Source organism: Trachemys scripta, chromosome 6 (genome assembly GCF_013100865.1).
Source record: "Trachemys scripta elegans isolate TJP31775 chromosome 6, CAS_Tse_1.0, whole genome shotgun sequence".
NCBI classification, from domain to species: Eukaryota; Metazoa; Chordata; order Testudines; family Emydidae; genus Trachemys; species Trachemys scripta.
Genome location: NC_048303.1, coordinates 73,249,607 through 73,272,660, shown reverse-complemented (window position 1 = coordinate 73,272,660; position 23,054 = coordinate 73,249,607). Strand labels below are relative to the sequence as shown.

At 40.0% G+C, this 23,054-nt stretch overlaps 1 protein-coding gene across 3 annotated transcripts in view; it reads right to left on the bottom strand.

The window, feature by feature from the left end:
* The window catches only part of SNX2 (sorting nexin 2), a 57,246-nt gene extending 34,762 nt beyond the window's left edge, over positions 1–22,484 (bottom strand). Inside the window, exons 1-3 of one of the 3 annotated variants that reach the window (XM_034773811.1) lie at positions 22,302–22,484; positions 9,228–9,345; positions 1,199–1,359 (exon numbers count right to left, since the gene is read on the bottom strand). In XM_034773811.1, coding sequence (XP_034629702.1) covers positions 1,199–1,359; positions 9,228–9,345; positions 22,302–22,454 — 432 coding nt within the window. In that variant the 5' untranslated portion in view covers positions 22,455–22,484. Of the gene's footprint in view, positions 1–1,198; positions 1,363–9,227; positions 9,346–22,301 lie in introns of all 3 variants that reach the window. The other 2 variants (XM_034773810.1, XM_034773812.1) reach the window with 2 other exon arrangements.
* Positions 22,485–23,054: the final 570 nt, after the last annotated feature.

Genomic DNA, 23,054 nt, shown 5'->3' with positions numbered 1-23,054 from the left:
TTTTATCCACCCTGGAAATTACTGACATGTAGAGTTAAAATCATGTGAACAATCTCTGTTCCAAGATAAAGTGTTTCCCTTTTTAGTCAATCTTTAATAACTTAAACATAACTGTCAACCACCACCAGAATACATTTCTCTTTATCACACAGTAGTTACATACTCTCTAGCCTTCTTTATAACCATATATACAGCACAAAAAGAAAGTACTTTTACCAATTCCATTTGGACAAGCAACATATTGAATTCCATTATTTCTCATTATTCACATGTGCAAGCAGTTAAACAGATGTCAGAAAAAACTAGGTAAGCTACATATACATACCTATAATGCAGAGAATTAAATTTGGTACTTATATTGCAAGTGCAAAGGTTAGTGTGGTGATGAAGTATCTCACTTAGTACTGGGACATTTACATATGAAGCCAATTATAAAACCAATGCTTTGTATTCACATTTGATATTCCATCTGCCAAATACTCCCATGCGCTGAGTGCCTGCAACTCCCATTGCTATGAATGGGAGCTGATTTGCTCAGCACCAGATTTTTGCTCTTGAACAAAGTAATATTGATGGCCTCCTACGATTAGATCCTTAAGGTGGTCCGGCAGTTTATTCAGTTTGTCCATCACTGGTGATCTTATTGCACCACCAAAGTTCTTATCATCCAGGTGATCGTCAGCCATGTAGCAACATTTCTTGATACATACGCCACTTGTGATTTTTAAAGCAGTGCCTAAAGTTAGATCTACAACATGCCAGTGGGAGTTCAAATACTCAGCATCTCTTCATTATTTGCCCACGACTATTTCAAGTAATGTTTTTACTTTGCAACTTTTATATTATCAGTGTATTAGATGTTCATATGGGAGCAAGGAAAATAATTGTTATGGACTACAGATTGAATCTTGATCTCAATATACAGGGAGTTGTGAACAGAATCCCCTACATGAATATTCATAAGATCTTTTCTAAGAAGGACATCTTGCAGAAAGTAAACACGCAATAGATATTTGCATAAATTTCACCCCCCCCCCCATGGCAATGAATGTTCTTGTGATTCAGAGTCTACATAGTTAATACCTTCAGTTGCAATTTTTCATGCTGTTTTAAAAATGAAATACCATAACTTAAATCTATACATATCATAGCACTAGTATTTGCAACAAAGTGTTAAAATACTAAATTATTCAGTTACCTCTTCCCTGGATCTATCAAAAATCACAGGGGCTGTTATACTTTTTGATTCCATTCTGGGAGTTACTAGTGTAGTGGGCGTTACAGGAGTGATTGCAGGAGTAGGATCTGGAGACAGTATTGGTTCCCTTTCTGGACTGTCCAGAGAAACCTCTTCTGTAGCTTCTAGGTAAAGATTTTATGAATTAGTACAAAATATTACACAAGATGCCCATAACATATATGCATGATATAAAATATTTCACTAGCACACTACCTATAAGTTTATTGTCATTCATAGGAATTGATTGTACATCTTATTGTATATCTCTTCATTCTTCAAATTGAGAATTATTGCAAACATTGCACTAATAGTTTAATGGAGAATGCTTATATGGGTTTCCATTGTACTGTTAGTTATAGTTTACATTACAGCCTTCCTCCAATTTCAGGGGGTTTTGTTGTAAAATTTATCTGTAAAAATTTACTTTCAAGTGAACTTTGTCAGCAAGGTCTCTGTTCAGAACAGAGCAATTAAATCAAGGGATATTTGGGGGCACAAGGAAGAACTGACTTTGGTAAGAATAAAAACAGTGCGTGAAATGGTTAGTTTTAGAATTCACTACTCAAACCCCAATAAGTATTTAGATATTGTAGCAGATGATGAAGCCTTCAGTGGAAGTCTTTAGGGGGGGGTATTTTTTTGGGGGGGGGGGGGAGAGGGAGAGAGAAAGGGGTGTGTTTCTAAGATTGTGAGAGTGGCAATAGTCATTCTCCTAAATTAGGAGAGCTTGCATGCAGGGTAGTGAAGATTTCCTACAAATTTTTAAGCATACAGATCTGCTGCACATATGCAGTATTTATATAAATTCATGAAGTTCAATATGGTCAACAATCCAGAAGCTAAATTGTCCATTAAGCAGGCTTTGAATTGATAACTGAGCATCTTCATAGCCTATACAGATAATTCCTGTTTTAAGAATGAGGACAACCAATGAAGCTAAAGAATGCACAAAATTTAAATTACCTTTATCGGTTTTAACACAATGCATAAACCACCTTAGACACTCACTACTGTAAGATATCCAGGCAAGAGATTAGCAGAATTCAAAAAGATTAGGCGTTTATATGAATAGTAAAAATATTCATACTTACACTAAATAGGATTAAAATGCATAATATATACAAACCATTACATTTCAAGACATAATCCAAGTACTCTCTGGAGTCCAGAGAAATGACTCCCAATGCCTAGATACTACATATTTGTCAATTATAAGTTTATCGTTCCTTCCCCCAGTACCTGAATTTGGGCACAGTCTATATAAATCTTTATCTCAACCAGAACAGAGCTTTGTATATTCTGAAATAACTCAATGATATTTTTACTCAAATTATTACTTAACAAGATATGCACTTTAAAAACTTATTTAACAATAGCCTTTTGATAGTAGATAATGTTTAGTAAACATTTAGCAGCTTTCATATACTTTTATTTTGATTACTTTAGAATTACATAAACAAGAAAATGGTTATAATCTGGACTTCCCATGGCAAGTTGTATTCATATACCAATGCAACTTGGACATGACTGACTTTGGAGTTACTCTGAATTATACCAACCTAACGGAAAAGAAATCAGTTCACTAAGTCTACTGATTTTTACAAATAGCACATCAGCTCAAGGCTGCAGCAACAGTTTATATTTTCAGCTGGAAACTGAACTGCCTTGCTTTTGTGAGGTTAACAATCTTTAAAGTTATACGTGTTGCATACATAACTGCACACTTTTTTAATGTAATTAAGGACCCAGATTCTAAGTATATTTAGCATTTATATTTACTATATAAACTCATGCCTTCATTGTACTATTCAAGATGCAATTGTTTAATTTTTTCATAGCAAATGGAAACATTATATTCGCTGTTTCTATAGCTCCTGTTACTTCATGCATAACTCTTGATTCATGTAGCAAAATGATCAATTCTTCCATATGTAATTTCTTGCCACTTTCTCATACCCATTTTACCTCCAGGGACCATGAAGATCATTAAGATATTTGGGCATATTTTGACACTTAGAAGCACTCAAGTCAGGACGCCCTTTAACAGGAGGAAAGATTCTCACTGGCAAACATTACTTACATACTGAACCAGAGTATCTGAGGAACTGCTTAAATTATGGGAGCCACATAAGTACAACACACAAACAGTTTGCGCTAAATATCAGCCAGTGCTCTGTTAGTGTGGGCATTTCCAGACTCTAGAGTTCCACAGTGATTTTCAAAAAGTGAATTGAAAAGTAAAAAAAGTTTATGCCCTTTACTGCTATTTTGTAATGTATAGTGACTGCGTAGGTTTCCCCCCCCCACCCAAAATTTTTTTTTTTTTTTTCAAAAAAAGCAAGTCAGAAATATAAGATTCATCTATTTGGCTAGCTGTCTTCGAAGTACCCAAATGGTGATGTCAAAGCTGCAGCCCTGCATGCCCTCAGATATGTAGAGAGGATACTGATTCTCACAGTAACAAACTAAAGAAATGTAGTCTGAGAATAAGCATTGTCCCACCTCACTTGGGGAAAGCTGTAGCTTAGGTTTTAGATAAGTGTGGGAAATCACCATTAAAGTCCTCCTAAGAGCTTACTAAGGATATCCAGCAAAAAGAAAGTGGCGACCCGTTACTACTGTATGTATTTAGACTGCTTTATTTCTCAAAGGGCAGTAAAAGGCACCGCTTTTTGCTTTGCAGTTCACTTCTAATACTTATGGGTATGTCTACGCTGCAATTAGACACCCATGGCTGGCCCATGCCAGCTGACTGAGGCTTGCGGGGCTCAGATTGTGGGGCTGTTTAACTGTGTGGTGTACACATCTGGGTTCGGGCTGGAGCCCAGGCTCTAAGACCCTGTAAGGTAGGAGGATCCCAGAGTTCAGGCTGTAGCCTAACCTAAACATCTACACTGCAATTGAACAGCCCCGCCACCCAAGCCCCGTGAGCCTGAGTCAACTGGCATGGGCCAGCTGCAGGTGTCTAGTTGCAGTGTAGACATACCCTTATTGTCCAACTACATCCAATCAGTTACATCTGTCCCACGTAATCAGGGTATAAGTGGTTAGGCTCTCTCACAGAGACCTAGCAGAAGTCTCCATTTTGCTTTTGGCAGTTAGTGCCCTTTCACACAGATAAATGAGAAAAGTTAAGATTGACCGTTCACCCATTTTTCAGTGCAAAATGTACAGTTTTATCATTTTCTATTCCACTGGAGCTCTTCCTCTGGTGCCATTATCTACTGCACATTTGTCAGTATTTGGCGCTGTTATTTATCTGTCAATTTGCTAACCTTATGTGCTCAGCCACCACACTTTCAAACTTCAAGAAGCCTTGGTACAAAACCATGAAATAAAGGTAGTCCAGTTAAGACTATACAACTGGAAGTGAAAAAAAATCTATAAAACATGAGAAACTAATACAAGCAGAACCACCGATTCTGACTACAATAGAGAACCTAACCATACCACATGTTATCAGTCGGACAGAACTAGTTTCAGAACAAATGGCTGGTTGTGTCTCCACACTAGCTATACTGAATTAGTTTAAGAACCTCAGATCCATACTGGTTAGCTATTTTCTCCCCCTCAAGTGTAATACAAAGTGCCGGTTATCACCTATAAAGTGATACATGTGCCGAGATCCACATACTTGAGAAATTGTCATAGCAATTCAGATGAACGTGGACATTTCTGCTTTTGATTCCTAGATGCTTCTGCTTTCAGGTCTTAAGAAATCACTTAAATGACATTTTTGTTGGATATATTTCCACTGGAAAAATTCTTTTCTTGTCTGTTTCACCAGAAAATGTGTTTGGCAAACTTCAGACCCGAACGTAAAGCATATGTTAAGCCAGTCTTTGGGCCATGTTATTTTAGTCACGTAAGGAGGAAATTCACCAATTTAATCCAAATTTAAATGTTTAAAATATTTTACAAAATCTAAGACCACTAGAAATGTTTACACTGATTTTTAAAACCTCAGAGAAATGATTTTTATACAAAAGTAACTTTCTTCTGTTGTGTATGCTCGTGAATGTGAAAGTAAAATGGACTAGTATTGTTCTAGCTAAGAAAAATGCTTAACAGCATAAGCAGCAAAATGCAAATTATTTTAATTTTGCTTTAATATAGTCTAAGGTACTTTAGTCACAAGTTTTCTAATGTATGTGTCAGCCTACAGTAAGTACATTATACAGTACACATTTTTATTGTGCAAAAGATCTTATATTTTAATGTTAAGAGTATTGAGCCAAATAAAGCTACTATACATGATTTTTTTGAAGTACAGTGAAACTCATCTTAAGTAGTTACTCAATACTTACAAAAATGATCTTCTAATAAACATTGAACAGATTTGCACTCCATAGTCAGGAAAATCTTAAAACAGGAGGGGATCATTTCCACAAGCACCCAAGTTACCAGTCCCATTTTCAGAAAAGACTCATGCACTAGGTGTATTGAAAGCCAGTGAGACTTGGGCTCCTAGTGCATAAGTCTTTTTTCAAAATGGGACTTGGTAGCTTTTGAAAAATGTTACCTGAGGTACACAAGTGTTAGTAATGGTAACCAGCTGAATAGAGCATTGGCATCAGTGTGACACTGCGTTTAAAGAAGGGTTGAAAAAAAATTACACTTGCTAAACAGACTGCATCTAAAATACTATTGGGCTTACAGTATTTGAAATCTAACTAGGACATAGATTTGCTAGTTTTCTTTGAGATAGCCACTTCTACACCAGGACCAAGAACAGAAACATACACAAAGATAAACATTCAGAAATGTTTACAGTTATAGTTCTTTTTAAAACAGAAATAAGAGCACTATTATCCTTATTACAGAAATGATGGCCTAGAAACAGCCCCAGTAAGATTATTTCAAATGGGATACATAATTCTCATGAAGGTATTTGTGAGCCTCTGATAAATGAGACTTCCTTCTGGCTTCATAAGGTAACTGCCTCTTTCGTTAAAATGACTCTTTGTTCGTTCAAGAAGAAACACAGAATATTCAACTTCTAAAAATCATACTGAGACACTGCTGATGTAATTTAATAGCCATGCCACCTTGTGATCAGTCACTTTATGTTAACAAAAGCAAGAATGAGACACTATCAACCTGAGTTATATGCTGCTCATCAGAGCTTCCCCTGTGGCTCTTGCGATCCACAAACAACTGATAATCCACTTATTCTACCTGGATCTCAGAAATAATAAAGTGCCAATAACAGAACTCCACAATGTGGATAATAATCAACTTTTTTTTAAATAAAGAAAACTGATTTTTATTTAAATTAAATACAGGTGTTCTTTAAAAAAAAAAAAGGTTATTTGAAATTGTCAACCTGTTAAAATAATTAAAATTAATACTAAGCAGTGGGTGTTTGCTGCCAAGTTTCACCAGTTCAGTGGTTTGAGTCACTGGTGAAGCACCTGGAGCCAAAGTTTGCTGAAGTGCTAAGCCACTTTTGACAGTAATAGCCTCTTCTGCAGGTGCAGAGAGAATATATTTTCCATTTCATTTTCTTCAACTAGTTCAGTTCAATGAGTAGTTCGTTTAAAGTTAAGAAGCCAGTTGGGTGCTGAGAAAGCAAGAAAGCTTTTTTTCCTCCTCCACCCTAAGAATAAAAACTTGGTGTAAGAGGATGAGATTTAATCATTGTAAAATCTTGAAAGATGTGATAAGAAACAATCGATTCAATTCACTACCTACAGATACTTCCTTTGTTTAATAAATAAGTTTTAAATTCAAAACATGTTTTGATAAACTTTTTTCCTTATTTATCTGGCACATTTAAAGTAGTTTTATTTAATGAAAAAAATTTAAATACTGGTTTTTTGTGCATTTTAAACTGAATTTTCATCCCAACAGAGCTTGACCCAAATAGCAAGTTAATCTAGCAAATAAGAACTCCATCATTCACAATTTTCTACCACAACAAAAATGTAAAAACTAAGAGTCTGAACAAATGTAAAGTAAGCTATTTAACTGCTACATGTATGTATAGCTGTTTAGTGTGAAAGTTACATTTAGTTGTAAATCAACATGTTTTAATGATCACCAACCAATGAGAATCATTTTTTAGGAAAATAATTGAAAAGTATAAATGCAAAACAATTAAAATTGCCAGTTTCAATCAAGGTTTTCTGCTTACTGATTAGAGTCAGTGATTTAAATTGCTAACAGGATCCAATCACCAACCCCCCTATCGATATGCAGTAAAACAGAACCAGTATCCAAGAGAGGGAAGAGAGATTCCACCCTGCTTTCAGCATCAGGAAGTGAGAAATCCAGTGGTTATAAGCCAAAGATCTGAATATATATTGACGCTCTATCAGCACTAATGAAAGTGCATTGTGACAAGCTTCATCAAATCGTGCATCATCTGTGGATTGTTAGGACAGGATTCCTAATGCTATCTATTACAGGCAGCCCAATGCTACATTTCTGCAGCTGTAGTTAAGTGGCTACATGTCTGCTACTCCAGCTAACAGTAGGAGATGCAATTAAATTTGCTTTTAGGCCATCATTTTTGAGTCTGGGTACTTAAGGTTTAGCTCCTACATCCAGGTTTAAGCACCCAATTTTCCAGCCTATAAAAAAGTTTCAAGGAGGACAAGGGCTCTTTATACAAAGAAGAGAACCACAATACAAAAAGACAAAGAAACAAGCAATAAGGCAATAACTATTTTATCTATATCCAATTTACTTCTGCACATTGCTATACTCCATCTAACATACACTTCATGATATCCAGAGCATCACATTCCACACCAAAACATACAGTCTAAGCTAGGACTATGAGAAAAATGGCACTGAACTGGAGGAGCGGGTTAGTGTATTTATTTGAAGATATACAGCCCGCTGTACGTATAGATGGCCAAACAAACATGTAATTGTCTTGATTGGTGAATGCATGCTGATCACTGAACAATGTATATTTGATTTGATTTTTGGAGGATAGACAACGGATATTTGACAAGATAAATGAAGAAGTTTATCATAGTTTGTAGACTATTATAATTACAGTTAGGTATGCACTTCTGGTGCAGAGTATGATGCTGTGGAGCATGTGACATATTGTGAATGATGGATGGAGAACATCTTTGTTCTGATCCCATGTGAAAACTCCTATTTCACTTGAAACCTTGGAAATCTGCTTTATTATATGAAATATATCTCCATATTATAAACCTTGTGAAAATATTCTAATTTCAGTATAGGTACTAAGGAAAGATGTCCATGGTAGCTATCACAAAGTTCACTACAGTATCAAGTTGCCATTTCCATTTGATAGTTACTTGAGACAATTTTACTCGTTCAACAGTGGATGATTAATTAGGTGATAAATGTGGGGAGAAAGTGTTTCCAACCCATTGTTAGTTTTATGTGTAGACAACATTGTGTGTTATATACGAGCTAAATCTATGATTCAACCATTAAAACAATTAATTAGGAAGGCTTAGTTTGAGCCTGAGTACAATATTTAGCAACATAAAATTTTTACATTAAAATGTCATCAGGTAATCGCAATGCACTAAATAGGACATAGTCCAAACAATTTAACTAAATTGAGATTTTTACTGCAGTTCTCAATAATCTTAAAAAAGCAGTATTCCCAGGAGTTCACACAGCATTTCAATAATGTAGATGAGTAACCAAAACGACTGACACCAGTGGCCAAAGAAGAGAATCCAAATATCAAAAAGGTAGACCAACTGTTAAGAGTTTTTCTTCAAAAAGCATTTGCTGAGGGGGAGTGGGAGAGAATCATTGTTTTAGAGAGCCACAAGTCCATTTTATCATATTAAGGCATATGCATTTTAAATTCAAGTTCAGCATTACAAGTTTAACTACTTCATGTTTCCTCACAACTATACATCTAACAAAACTGCAGCTTTTTGAAAGAAAAAGGAATAAAGTTTCCATTACAGTATACCCCAAACTCAAAAGTGTAAATGTCCATGTGAACTATATACTTCAAGAGAAAAGAAGAGAAAATTACCAGCAAAAAGGTCTTCCCTGTCATCATCTAGTATGATTTCTGCAGTCTTTGGACCATTAGAGTTTGTGCTGATGTCTTCTGTAGGAAGACTGGCTGGTTCCGGAGACGATGGGCTTGACTGTTAAAAGGAACAAACAGTTAGGAGGTAAAGAACTGGTACTGTAATCTGTTATAATCATTTTTATGCATTGCCACAATAGTCTTAACACAAGCAGAGAAAGCAACAACAACATGGAAAGGAAACCGTGTCAGCTATTTCCATTTCCTACTCCTAGTAGGATAACAATGACCAAAGGAAATGAATTAGTCACCAACTCTTTTCACTTATTCTTTATGGACATTAAAAAATTCACCTTTTCCTCTTCTTGATATGCATTTCCATAAGTTAATATGTTTTATATAGTTAATAAGATAGAACCAAGAGCTGCTGTAGACAAATCCAGAATAAGTTTATCTACCATCTTCAACATTGAAATGTTTGAGTCTGGTTTCTCAGATTGCTGCACTCAGTTCCTTTTTGTAAATTTATATTCAAAACAAACTGCAATTTAGCCCTTCTGAACAGCTGTCCAAGATGTACAAATATGTCCACAAATCAGTTTTTACAAAGAGTAAAGGAATGAGTTAATTCCATTAGGATTTTTATTCTGCAAACTGTTAAGTGTCAAATCGTGTTGTCATGGAGGTTAAGCCGGCCTCACAGAGACAAGCAGCATTTTAAATCTGCTGTTACCTGTCTAACTTATTTTTCATTCTGAGGCATATACTAAAGTATCAAACAATTCATAGGATTAGCGTTCAGAGGTTAGCTGGGACAAACAAGAAAGAAATCCAGCTTCAGTGCTGTAACCAGGCCCCAGTTCTTCCACAGCTACAAAATTCACCTTTTGCTGAAGAACTGTACTCTAGTATCCAAGTCTTCATTTTAAAAAGCCTGAGTAACAGACTTTAAGCATGGTGTAAATTGTCCCCACTCATTTCAAAGGGTGTTTAGGCAATCATGCAGCTTCATAGCTGACATCACTCTGAATCATCACAATTCTGATTTGCTTGACATTTCAGCTAAAATAACATTCAAACAAGAAATGCTATATTGATTGTAACTAATATGCATGCTCATTTAACTCAATAAAATGTGTCCATCATTTCAAATTAAACTAAAGCTACCTCGATTTTTTAGTTTGCTGCAAGGGAATCCCATGGTATTTATGAGGGGTTTTTTTAGTAGAAGTTAGGACAAACATCCTTTAGAGCATGCAGTGCCTTTACTACAAAAACAGTCATATACTGAATCTATGGCACAACGCTCTTTGATAAAGAAAAAATAATTTGATGTCAGGATGTGACTCAAAATAGCAAGACTTTATGCTAGTAGCCAAGACTTTGGACAATAAAGCCTTGCAGCAAAGCAGACAGTCTTGCCCATTTTAAGTGATATTAAGGATTCTCAACCGGGTCTCATGCCTCCAATACAAGTCATGCGGGAAATTCCCTAGCTCTTATCTTTGGCTTGGAGGGCCAAATCTTTCAGGAACACTGCTCTGTTGGGTATATTTCAACTCTGAGTTCCTCAAAGACACCCTTCTCCGCCCCATCTACCAAAACACATTCTAGCCAGTTCCTTATAAGCATGAAGCAAGAGCTCCCCTAACCTCCAAGAATATAGGAAAAACCCACGTAGGTTGGGGTTCTGTGCTGAGTCTCCAGGCAGCATAGCACAGAAGATGGAGCTTAGGGTGGGAGTAGAAATCCTCCCAATTATAAGGTTCTCAAGGGGCCAGGGCAAACTCTGGAATAATGTAGAGCAGTGGCTCTCACCCTCTCCAGGCTAATACTAATACTTTCAGGAGACTGATTTGTCTTGCGTACTCCCAAGTTTCACCTTACTTAAAAACTTCTTGCTTACAAAATCAGACATAAAAATACAAAAGTGTCACAGCACACTATTACTGAAAAATTGCTTACTTTCTCATTTTTACCATATATTATAAAATAAATGATTGGAATGTAAATACTTTGCTTAAATTTCAGTGTATAGTATATAGAGCAGTATAAACAAGTCACTGTCTGTATGAAGTTTTAGTTTATACTGACTTCACTACTGCTTTTTATGTAGCCTGTTGTAAAACTAGGTAAATATCTATATGAGTTGATGTGCCTCCTGGAAGACCTCTGCGTACCCCCAGGGGTACATGTACTCCTGGTTGAGAATCAGAGAAGCACTACTTTCATCGCAGTGAAAAAACAGAGTACCCACAGCATAACAGATTTTAACCCCCCAAATCAGAGATGGTTAGATAGGTTGGTGACAATCCTGCAAGGTATAGTCAGAGAAACAGAACAAACAAATAGTTGTCTCTTCTTAAAGGACACTAATCAGAATTTTTACTCTTGGAGAGTAAGCAACTCAGAGGAATGTAACAAAGGGGAAAAAATTAACTTTAAAACAGGTATAAAATGAAGGCAAATGCCAAAGAACCAGAAACAGTTAATTGATTTGACAACTTAAGGGACAGACTGAAGTAAGTGGGGAGAAAGTTTGAACTCCCATTACTCAAAAGCAAACTCGGATCTCTAAAAATCAGAGCAAGATTGCTGTAGAGCAGGGGCAGGCAAACTTTTTGGCTTGAGAGCCGTATCGGGTTTCAGAAATTGTATGGAGGGCCAAAAAGGCCCCCCTTGAGAACATCCAGCCTATCCCTTGGCCCATGCCGCTTCCCGCAGCCCCCATCGGCCTAGAACAGTGAACTACAGCCAGTGGGAGCTGCAATCAGCCAAACCTGCGGACACTCCAGGTAAACAAACCGGCCCGGCCCGCCAGGGGATTTCCCTGGCATAGAAAATGCTCCAGTTTGGATTCACTGGGATTATGTATGATTAGCACTTCGGGCAACTTATATTTAGATTCCTAATTTTAAAGCACCCAAACTTTGGGCTTCAGTACCTAATGTATAACATTCCCATTTTCCATGGATAATGTGGCGGGTGCAATTTTAATGGGCATCTGTAACAGGGAAGTGACCGATAACCATATTAATAGTCCTGTCACAATGCCAGCCTCTTTTCACATCTACATGCCCAATCTTTCAAAGCCTCTGTTCTCTTGTTTTAATGTGGGATGGTCCTGATAAGGTATCTCAACCTGGATTAGGTCCTTCGGCAATGCACTTCACTTTCTGGTTTCATTTGGCATCTGTGTCCTATGCAACACTGTTGCTAGTGGGCTGTATCATTGTAGCTATTCACATCTTTCACTGGCTAGCCTGCAACTGAAGGAACATACATAGGGTACATTCAGTGTGAGGCAGATAATACTGTCTCCCTTCATGATGGTTTGCTTTTTGGTGTTTGGAGGAAATTGTGGCATAGATGAGAGCAACGTGACTAACTCAAGCCATATAAGACTGATGAGGTGTGCTCTGAGGGCTACATTTTAAAATCTATCTAAATTTAAGCAGGCTGTTAGATGAAATACCAGCATGTTAAACAGTGCCTTTCAATGGCAGTGTGATTCATCCAGCGTGCTTGATTGAGCAACACTGGCTACCTTATGGTTTCTGGGTGGAATTTTAGATAGTAATGGTTTTGACCTATTCTTAAACTGCTTGGGACTTGCCTAAATGGGAGACCATGTCTCTCCTGGCACGGCTGCCACTCTTGCAATCAGAAGAGACCCTGAGCTTGATTTCTCCTTCATAAAAAGTAGGGGAGCTGATGGCAGAACTTCCTCTGTAAGGGGCCGTTCCTGTGTAAGTGCTCAGCTTCCCAAGGTTTAAATAGCTCTGATTTGTAACTCTTCTTGTTTAAAGGAGCATTGGTGAAAGGGTGAGGCTGTTGAAGGTGGGATTTGTCTAGTAGGAAAGTGGAATGGAGGATTTAAAAGTTGTGATCAAATTATTTGGTAGGGTCAAAGTACCAAATGCTGCTACTTTACCCAGCTTTTACTTCATTTTCCATGCTTTTGTTTTTCAATGTATATCATGGGTTTCCTTTACCAAAATACATGTACATAAACACGATGACTACATGGTTACATGTTATATAGTTACTAAACTCCACTATTTGTATTCAGTCTCTACAGCTGAGGTGGGCAAACGACAGCCCGCAGGCCACATCCGGCCTGTGGGACCATTCTCCCTGGCCCCTGAGCTCCTGGCCTGGGTGGCTAGCCCCTGGCCCCTCCCCTGCGGTTCCCCCACAGCCTCAGCTCACTGCGCCACCAGCGCAATGCTCTGGGTGGTGGGGCTGCGAGCTCCTGGGGCAGCCCAGCTGCAGAGCCCGGCCTGACCCGGTGCTCTGTGCTGTGCAGTGCGTGGCTGGCTCCAGGCAGGCAGCGCGGCTGCCTGTCCTGGTGCAGCCGCGCCGCCAGCCACCAATGCTCCAGGCAGAACGGTAAGGGGGAAGGGAAGGGAGGTTGGATAAAGGGCAGGGGAGTTCGGGGGGTGGTCAGGGGCCAGGGGTGTGGATGGGGTAGGAGTTCCGGGGGGGGGGGGGGAGAGAGGGGAGGGGGAGGGGGGGGGGGAAGGGGGGAAGGGGGGTTGTTGGGGGCGGTCAGTGGACAGAGAGCAGGGGAGTTGGATGGGGCAGGAGTCCCGGGGGGCCATCAGGCGCGAGAAGCAAGGGGAGTCGGATGGGGGTGGTGGCCGGGCCATGCCTGCCTTTTTGGGATGTTCTCAAGCAAGCCTACAGCCATCTCAGAAGGACAAAAACCAGTTGAACTAAATTAATCACCCACATAGCTTGTGCTGGAGGCATAAAGCGCAGGAGTGATAATCCTGAATAGATGGTATCTAGAAAGAAAACTGAGATACTGGCCACTTGTGGTTAAATATCCCATGGCTCTATTCACAAAGCGAGTAGGGATTAATAATTTGATTACATTCAGTTTACAAAAAAATGCCTCATTTCAGTTGTATAACGAATTCCTTTTCTGGTCTATAAACTGCTGGACAGTGTATTAGACACTGTTAGACAGATGACATGTTCATCACAGATGATGATGCATTTTAAGATGGGTTAAGGATCTATATATTTCCTGTAGTACCTAACTGTAAAGCTGTTTGAGTTCTTTTGGTCTGAAAGACATTACATAAATTCCAAGACAAAAGACTGCTAATTAGAGTTCAAGTTGAGAGTATATGTAAGTAATTTAACAGTAAGAAGAAAAAAAAAAAATCTTGAAAACATTGAATACCTATTAACCAGAGGACTAAATCTTCTAAATAAAGGTCTGTAGACTAAAACAGTTATTCTGAAGCTTTCAAACACATTAGATTGCAGTTTAGTAAACAGATGAGCCCAAATTAGAATTGTACAGCCTTCAGAAAGACAGGTGTTATTCCTGATAATTATGAAGGTAGTAAAAAGGCCAAGTCACTGAACTTTTCTGAACTGAACCTACAGTAGTGACTAAAACACTGAATCAACAACAAATACTGAAAGGATATAATGGAGCTGGGACACAACACTGTTCAACCTCACTAATAAGCCATTATTCGGCATATTCAGTTATTCCTGCTCTATTCCACTCCTTATTCTGTCTAGAATGAGCAGAGACCAGAGAGTGTTCAATCTCTTGCTTATTTTGCTCCTGTAAGTATCAAGAAGAGCAAATGGAATACCCAAGAAAAGTAGAGCTGATGTATCAGAGCAGCATAAACTACTGGTAGGGTCATGGAGAGGGGAGATTTGAAGATAATCAGAAAATGGAGCAAGATTACATGGGGGAAAGACTAAGGCCCAAAAATATCTTCAGTGGGGGTTGTGTATGTACACGTGCATATTACTCCTGGAGAAATTCTGCGCCACTGTGGAATGCAGAATTTGCAGAATTCCATTTTCCCCACAGAATTTCTGGCCGCCCCTAAGTGTTGCTGAACTCTGCAGAGCCCAGCTCACAGTAATCGGAGTGCCTAGCCCGGCTAGCCTGGAGACTGCACGCTCTTTGATCCTCATTCTCCCGGGACGAGAGAGGGCCTGGGAGACCCAGCTCTGGCAAAGGGTGAGGAAGGGCAAGACCACAGCACACCATGTCCCCTGGCAAGACAGTAAAGAAGTTGGACTGAGTAAAGGCTATGGGGGTGCTGGTGTCTGAACCAGGATCTGCCCTGAGGCTCTGGTGGAAGAGGTGTGGTGTGGGTGTCTGGGCTGGGGGGTGCTCTGTGGCTGGGCTCTGGTGGGAGAGGGGGATGCTGGTGCCACGGGGCCAGGGGGGTGCCACGGGGCCAGGGGGGTGCCACGGGGCTCAGGTCTGGGGGGATAAAGGGGGTGGGTATCTGAGCTCTGGAGGCCCCAAACAGCTCCCTCCAGCACCGCACAACTGTAACTGGGTTGCTGTAGGGGTTTCTTTAACCCTCCGCTCTTGGGGAAATATTTTTTGCTGTTCTCTGTATTGTTGATATACTTTTTGAAAGGTATTTTTAACTAAATTATCAAAATAATTGAAACTGGAATAATTATATTGTTAGACAAATAAAATATGCAGAAATTTTAATTTTTTGGCACAGAATTCCCCCAGGAGTAATGGCATACATATAGGCATTGAGTAAACAGCAAGAGTGAGGAAACAGGTTAAAGACACAAAATGGAAGGAGAAAACTGAAAAGAGACATGAGATAAAATAAAATAAAAAAAAATAATGGAGATATCCTATCTCCTAGAACTGGAAGGGACCTTGAAAGGTCATCAAGTCCAGCCCCCTACCTTCACTAGCAGGACCAAGTACCAATTTTGCCCCAGATCCCCAAGTGGCCCCCTCAAGGATTGAACTCACAAACCTGGGTTTAGCAGGCCAATGCTCAAACCACTGAGCTATCCCTCCCCCCTGTAGAAGTAGGGAAAGATTGAAACATCTCCTGACAGGAAACAATGCATTCAAGGAGTCAAAAGCAACAGGTATGGATCCAGTCATCTGTCCTATGATAGAAGAAATAAATATAAAACAGAAGGATAGAAGAGTAGTGTGTCAGTTCTTTTTCCATCAGAGACAGTTAAAACAAATTTCTAAGTATAAGACTCTGGCCTTACCTCCACCTATTCCAAGCTAAATTTGCATTTGAAAGCATATATTTCTCCTCTACTGTAATGTGAATCAGTTTCAGGGAAATATAGGCAGATTTTTCCACTATCAAGAATTTTATCTGCACATTTATTACTTTTATTACAGAAGCATCAGTAGTGGCTCCAGTTATGGTTGCATGGTTTCAATTAAAGCACGGATTAAATTCTTTCATCCAGGATTAAAACAAGTGTGAATTGTCATCAAAACTGCACCACTTAGTCTTAACGTACAGATTTAGTTTTCTGTAAAGTTACAATAAAACATTCAATAGTTGAGGAGTTTTTGAAATGTTAGGGCTGAAGTCTAATGTTTCCTAGATTCTTTAGCTTAAAAATGGATTTGTCTTCATAATCAAAAGTTGAGGTAGAAGGACACACAAACAGATATTCATAAAATAGACTAGTTAAAAAAAAACAGTTGGCATTATTCAATCACAAATGCTGGCATGGAAGGCAACAGAAAATATTCTTTAGTAATCTGTAGATCTAAACAGCCTAGGGACCTTTGCAAGCTCGGTAACTGCAGGTCACTGAACTAAATATAGCTCGCTGCCTCAGATGTTTCCAAACTGTGGTCCATGAAGGACTATTAGATCCTATCGTGCTGGCTTGCCTTGCTTTCAGGTGCTTCTATAGGTTCTTCTGTTGTAATGAAGAGCCTACAGACCTGTAAAAGCAGATGGAAATAAGGAAGTCAGCATAGCTGTCTGTTCCTGGAACCTGCTACGTAGAAGAGGAGACAGGAGATGTCTGTCACCCACCAAGAGAAGAATGTCTGGGAATAAGACAAATAAGGGGCAGGGAACCAAGTGCAAGGAAAGAGAAAGAACAGGGTAACAGATAAAATTAAGAGGTGAAGAGAACCAAGGGACCTGGGGGCAGAGAAGCACCTACAAGGGAGTGAGGAGGAGGGGAAAAGAAAAGATGTGAGGGGAGATACAGAGCAGAGGTAGATAGCAATTATCTTTTTTTTTTTTTTTAAAGGAACACTTGTTACAATAAATAAACTTAACAAAACAAAAATCCTAGTATTACTTTTCCATGCAAGCAATTGCTGCAGTTGCCAAAAGAATGGTTTGTGACTATGAGTGGGAGGGGAAATAAGCAATCCATTTTTTTATTACGATGCAGCCAGTACTCTGAAACAGTTCGAGAATCTCTGCTCTACTCTATTTGGCATCTTAAAATTTTATACTTATAGCAAATAAACTTATAGCTAAGAGAGTTAAACAGTGATGTGGTGCTTGAAGTTTCAAGCATATGAAATATATGCTTAAAATATGAGTGCTTTAGCTCCCATTCCCCGATAACTAAAGTGCTTAGTGCCCTTTCACTAAGCCTCAAAAACCTCCAAACGTTCTAGATACAGAGCATGAATATAGAGCCTGTAATTTAACAACATACAAGGTTTTATGCACACAGATCATAAGGTTAATATGCAAAATTTTTAACCCCTCATATTCCTTCAACATGTCACAATAAATGATCTGGAAAAAAGGGTAAACAGTGAGGTGGCAACATTTTCAGATGATACAAAACTACTCAAGATAGTTAAGTCCCAGGCAGACTGTAAAGAGCTACAAAAGGATCTCTCAAAACTGGGTGACTGGGCAACAAAATGGCAGATAAAATTCAATGTTGATAAATGCAAAGTAATGCACATTGGAAAAATATCATTCCAACTATACATATAAAACGACGGGGTCTAAATTAGTTATTACCACTCAAGAAAGACATCTTGGAGTCATTGTAGATAGTTCTCTGAAAACATCCACTCAGTGTGCAGCAGCAGTCAAAAAAAGCAAACAATGTTGGGAATCATTAAGAAAGGGATAGATAAAAAGACAGTAAATATCATATTGCCTCTATATAAATCCATGGTACACCCACATCTTGAATACTGAGCACAGATGTGGTCACTCCATCTCAAAAGAGTGATATTGGAATTGGAAAAGGTGCATAAAAGGGCAACAAAAATTATTAGAGGTATGGAGCGTCTGCCATATGAGGAGAGATTAATAAGTCTGGGACTTTTCAGCTTAGAAAAAAAGACAACTAGGGGGGATATGATAGAGGTCTATAAAATCATGGCTGATGTGGAGAAAGTAAATAAGGAAGTGTTATTTATTCCTTCTCATAACACAAGAACTAGAGGACACCAAATGAAATTAATAGGCAGCTGGTTTAAAACAAACAAAAGAAGTATTTTTTCACACAATGCACAGTGGAACTCCTTGCCAGAGGATGTAGTGAAGGCCAAGACTACAATAGGATTCAAAAAGAACTAGATAAATTCATGGAGGATAGGTCCATCAAGAGGCTATCACCAGGATTGGCAGGGATGGTGTCCCTAGCCTCTGTTTTCCAGAAGCTGGGAATGGGTGACAGGGGATGGATCACTTGATGATTACCTGTTCTGCTCATTCCCTCTGGGGCACCTGGCATTGGCCACTGTCAGAAGACAGGATACTTGGCTAGATGGACTTTTGGTCTGACCCAGTATGGCCGTTCTTATGTTCAGGAGTGCCCAGATAGGGCTCAGGGCTTTATGCTTTATATACTGCAATATACAGTGATATACACAGAAAAACTGAAAGTGGGTAGAGGGTCAATAAAGGTTGATTGAAGTCTGTACAGTGAATTTTTACATGTCAATATTGCTGTTTACCAAGATATACGAGGTGTAATATGGGTAAGGCAAAGTTTCCTGAGCTAGTAGTTTTCACACTATTTACATTTAATTTTCTTTAAGTGTGATGGTCTTGTGTTACACTTTGTCTAAGGTTTATATTATTAACTGGAGCAAACATATTTAAGTTAACAATGTTTGTTTTGCAGGGTAAAACTAAATAAATACATAGATGTTATAAAACATTCTAAATCTAAATTTGAAGCATAATATCTGATAAAGAGTTTTCATTCACTCTCTTGGTTTTACTTCCACCAAACAGAAAATAGAAAATGAAGGGCATGATCTTGTGATATGTGAATGGCAACAAAATGCAAAAGGTGAGGGGAAACAATAGACTATGCTAAGAGAGGGAAAAGCAAATTTTAACCAAAAAAAAAAAAAAAAAAAAAAAAATCAGCAGAAAGAAATTCTTGTTAACTCTTCTTCCAGCCAGAAACAAAGGGAAGGGATGAAAAAATAAAAAGTGGGAAGATTCTCCTGTAATCAGCCTGAGGAGGAGTGAAGAGATAAGCTTCAAGTGCAACAGACATCGAGAAGCCAAAACAAGAGCGGGAGTCCCCCACCTCTGTAGGCTCCATAGTCAGTACTCAGGTAGTTGGGATCTCCCCCATCCCCATCAATTAGCGATGAAGAAAGAGGATGTTTTCACCTTCCTTGGAGTTATCCTTGGACTGCACTGTGCCCTCCCACCCACCATCTTCCATCCTAAAGAATCTAAGAAATATTACCAAAGCAGGTACAATATGAAAGTTGTTAGAGCCACAGAATTTAAAAGCACAAGTTTCATAATCTCTTAATACAGCAGCCTACTGTAAAGCAATGTTATCAGGTTGTTAGGCCAAGAGTGTGACCCATTTATTATTTTACAGCAAACAAGTATGTTAGGAACCTTAGAATACAGAAAAAGAGACAGAGCTGCTTCCCTAAGGGTTTACAATCTAGTTTGAGACTAGGCAGGACTTTGTAGACTATATATAAAACTGAACTTTGTCAAAATTATAACTGAAGCCATTATCCCACACATGTACCCTCTCCGCTCAAAAAACCTGCTGCATGTAAATGAACTGTCTTTTTCTGACATATCAAAATATTTTACATATGAACATTAGGTATGTGTGATTGGAAGGTTATAAGAGGAACAGTGTTTACTCATACATAAAAGGTAAAAAATCAGAATTCCTAGAAAATGTTATTAGGAGTAACTTCATACTCTCTGCTGAAACCTCAAAAGGACACTTTTTTAAATTACCAGGGGGTAGCCGTGTTAGTCTGTATCCACAAAAACAACAAGGAATCCGGTGGCACCTTAAGAAACCTCACTTAGAGGTTTTTTACCCACAAAAGCTTATGCCCAAATAAATCTGCTAGTTTTTAAGGTGCCACCGGACTCCTTGTTGTTTTTTTAAATTAGGCAATTCAAATGAGTTAGTAATTCTTTTGATAAACAGTTCTAAAAAAAGTATCGATTTTTAAAAAATATGGAGGGTTTTTCCTTCTACTCTACTTATGTTTATAAGGCTCTTTTCAATTAATCACTTTCTTCCAATTAACTACAGAGAGAAACAGTGAAACAAACGCACTGTACACAGAGTGCTGTCCAATGCACAATGGAAACAAACTGAACTTTCGTCGGTTTTTCAGTTAATCTGTAGTGTTATTTGTACCATAGGAAGTACCAAGCTTTCCATACAGAAATGTGATTTTGAAGTTAACTGTATCCATTTAAGACTGGACTTTTAAACACAAAAAGATGTTTGTTGTTGTAGGGAGATGGATTAGCCATAAATTCCATCACACCTCTCTCTAAGTTTGTAGCTTTATTCTAGGCAAGTAAGAGAGTTACTTTTTGTGTTTTAATGCAGTTCATCTGAAAGTACTAAAATATATACAGCCCTATTAGTTTTTCAATCTAGTCAAACTGAATACTTTATATATGTACACAAGTGGGCCTACTACTGTATGCTTTGTAGATTTATTTTTCTGGGGAAAAAATTGCCTGCAAACTGCATATTTAAAGTTTTAGTATTTAGCCTTTCGTTTGTAAAGAGAGAATTCTCCTCAAAATACATTTATGTGCCTTATTATGTGTTTGAGAACATAATTTACTATATTTTTGTTACAGGAAGATAACACTGATAAAGATAGACCACATATGAACTGAACACACTGACCCATTACTGTAAAGTTCAGGGGCAGGAAGCTTCCTTCAACAAAAACAGGAACACTTCACATATTAGCTAGATGTCTGCATGAACAGGACATGTCATGTTGTGCATTACAGTTTTGCATACTGAAAACAAAAATCAGGACAAATTACAGAGGAGAGGGAAGCTATCACTTTATAAAACTTTTTTTAACCTATGTAGACACTGCTTATTTAAAAAAAATGTTCAATTATATTTAATGGGGGGGTGGAGATGGGTTGCTTACTAAAAGCAAGACAGGTCTAGAGTTTTCAATAGCTGCACAAAGTTTTAAGAAACCTAGTTACTAAAAAATAATATGGTAATTGTAGGTTTCAAAAACCCTCACATGGATGCATCTCTCTAACTAGTCATAAGTACCATCCATCCCTAAAAAGAGGCAGATGACACTGAACTGCATCAAAATGAGAATCTTCAGACAGTGACGAGCTCCCAGGAGCTGCTCAATGTCAGCGTTACAGGGAAGGAACAAACTCATTTTAAGGAGTGATCACATAGATTCCTTGAGCAAGGCAAGATAGAGGGATTTTTATCTTGGAAGGAAGTGGGTTATGTTTTCAGACCATGGGTTGGGGAGATGCAAAAAGTGAGATCTGGGGTAGGCAACATTATAAATGGGAATGAGATGTTATTCCAGCAGGGAGACAGAGATGGGGGAAGAAAGCAGAAGAAGAGACAGGTAGCTATTTCTCAGGTGAAAGCATGATTATCTCGGCAGCGCAGCGGAGGCTCCCTGGGAAAGGGAGCCCGGGACGCTGGAGGGAGAGCGCTCTAGCAGGGGATGACAGCTCCAGAGAAGTGACCGCCCCGCTCAGGGGATGCACACCCCAGCAGGGAAGGGGGAGACCGTTACCCGGCGCGGGGGAGGTAGCTCAGAAGGGGTCAGAGGACGCCAACGCACCGGGGCAGGCTGGGGGCGGGGCTTCCTGTCACTAGTCACCGGAGCGCGGCGGAGGCCGGTGTGGGGACGCTGGAGCCCGGACATTCGGGCGGGTCAGCGCTCTCTGGCTACTGGGCGCGCGGGGCCCGACGGCCGCGGCTCTGCCCCGCAGGGCACGAAAAAGGTGGCGGGGGCCGGGTGACAGGGGCGCCGCGCGGGAGCAGGGCCCCGCCTCTCACCTCCAGCGTGGACACAGTGCTGGTGAACAAATCCTCGCCGTCCTCCAGCTCCTCGAGCTCAGGCTGCCTGGCTTCCCCGAGCGGAGGGGGCTCCCTCTCCGCCGCCATCTTCCCTTCCGTACTGGGGCGCGAGCTCCTGGTCCTCTCAGTCATGTGACGAACAGGCCCCGCTCCCTTTAGCACGTGACTAGAGCGCGCGCGCCACCTTCCCTGTCTCTGGAGCCGGGAGCGCGCGAGTTGAGCAGCGGCCGTTCTGGAGCTCTGGACACTGAGTGTTCGGAGGGGCGGGGCAGCGGAATGCCCCGCCCCGCACTGCGACCAGTCGCGGACAGGTGTCGATGGCTGACTTAGGCCCAACGGCTGTGCTGGCGCGAGGCGCTGCTCTGTGAGCGGCTGGGGGAGAATCGCTTCCTCTCAGCTCCGCGTGTAGCCTCAGCCCCCGCCACCCCGCGCCGGCCGGGCCCCGGATCCCCGGGGGCGGGACGGGACGGGCTTAGCTGGGCCGGCTACTGGCGTCCACACCTGGGCCGGCTACTGGCGCACGCCAAGGACTTGGTGAGGCGCTGTGCGGCAGGACTGCTGCTTTCCTCGGCCTTGCGTGGGGGCCCCCTGGGTCACACAACCGCCTCCCTTGACTTGTGGGCTTTATCATAGACCCGCCGGTGTAGTGGCACAAATTGCTTCCTGGCAGAATTTCCTAGGTCGGTCGTACTGAGCATGCCACTACACTGGCAGCCCGGAGCCTGCGGGGCC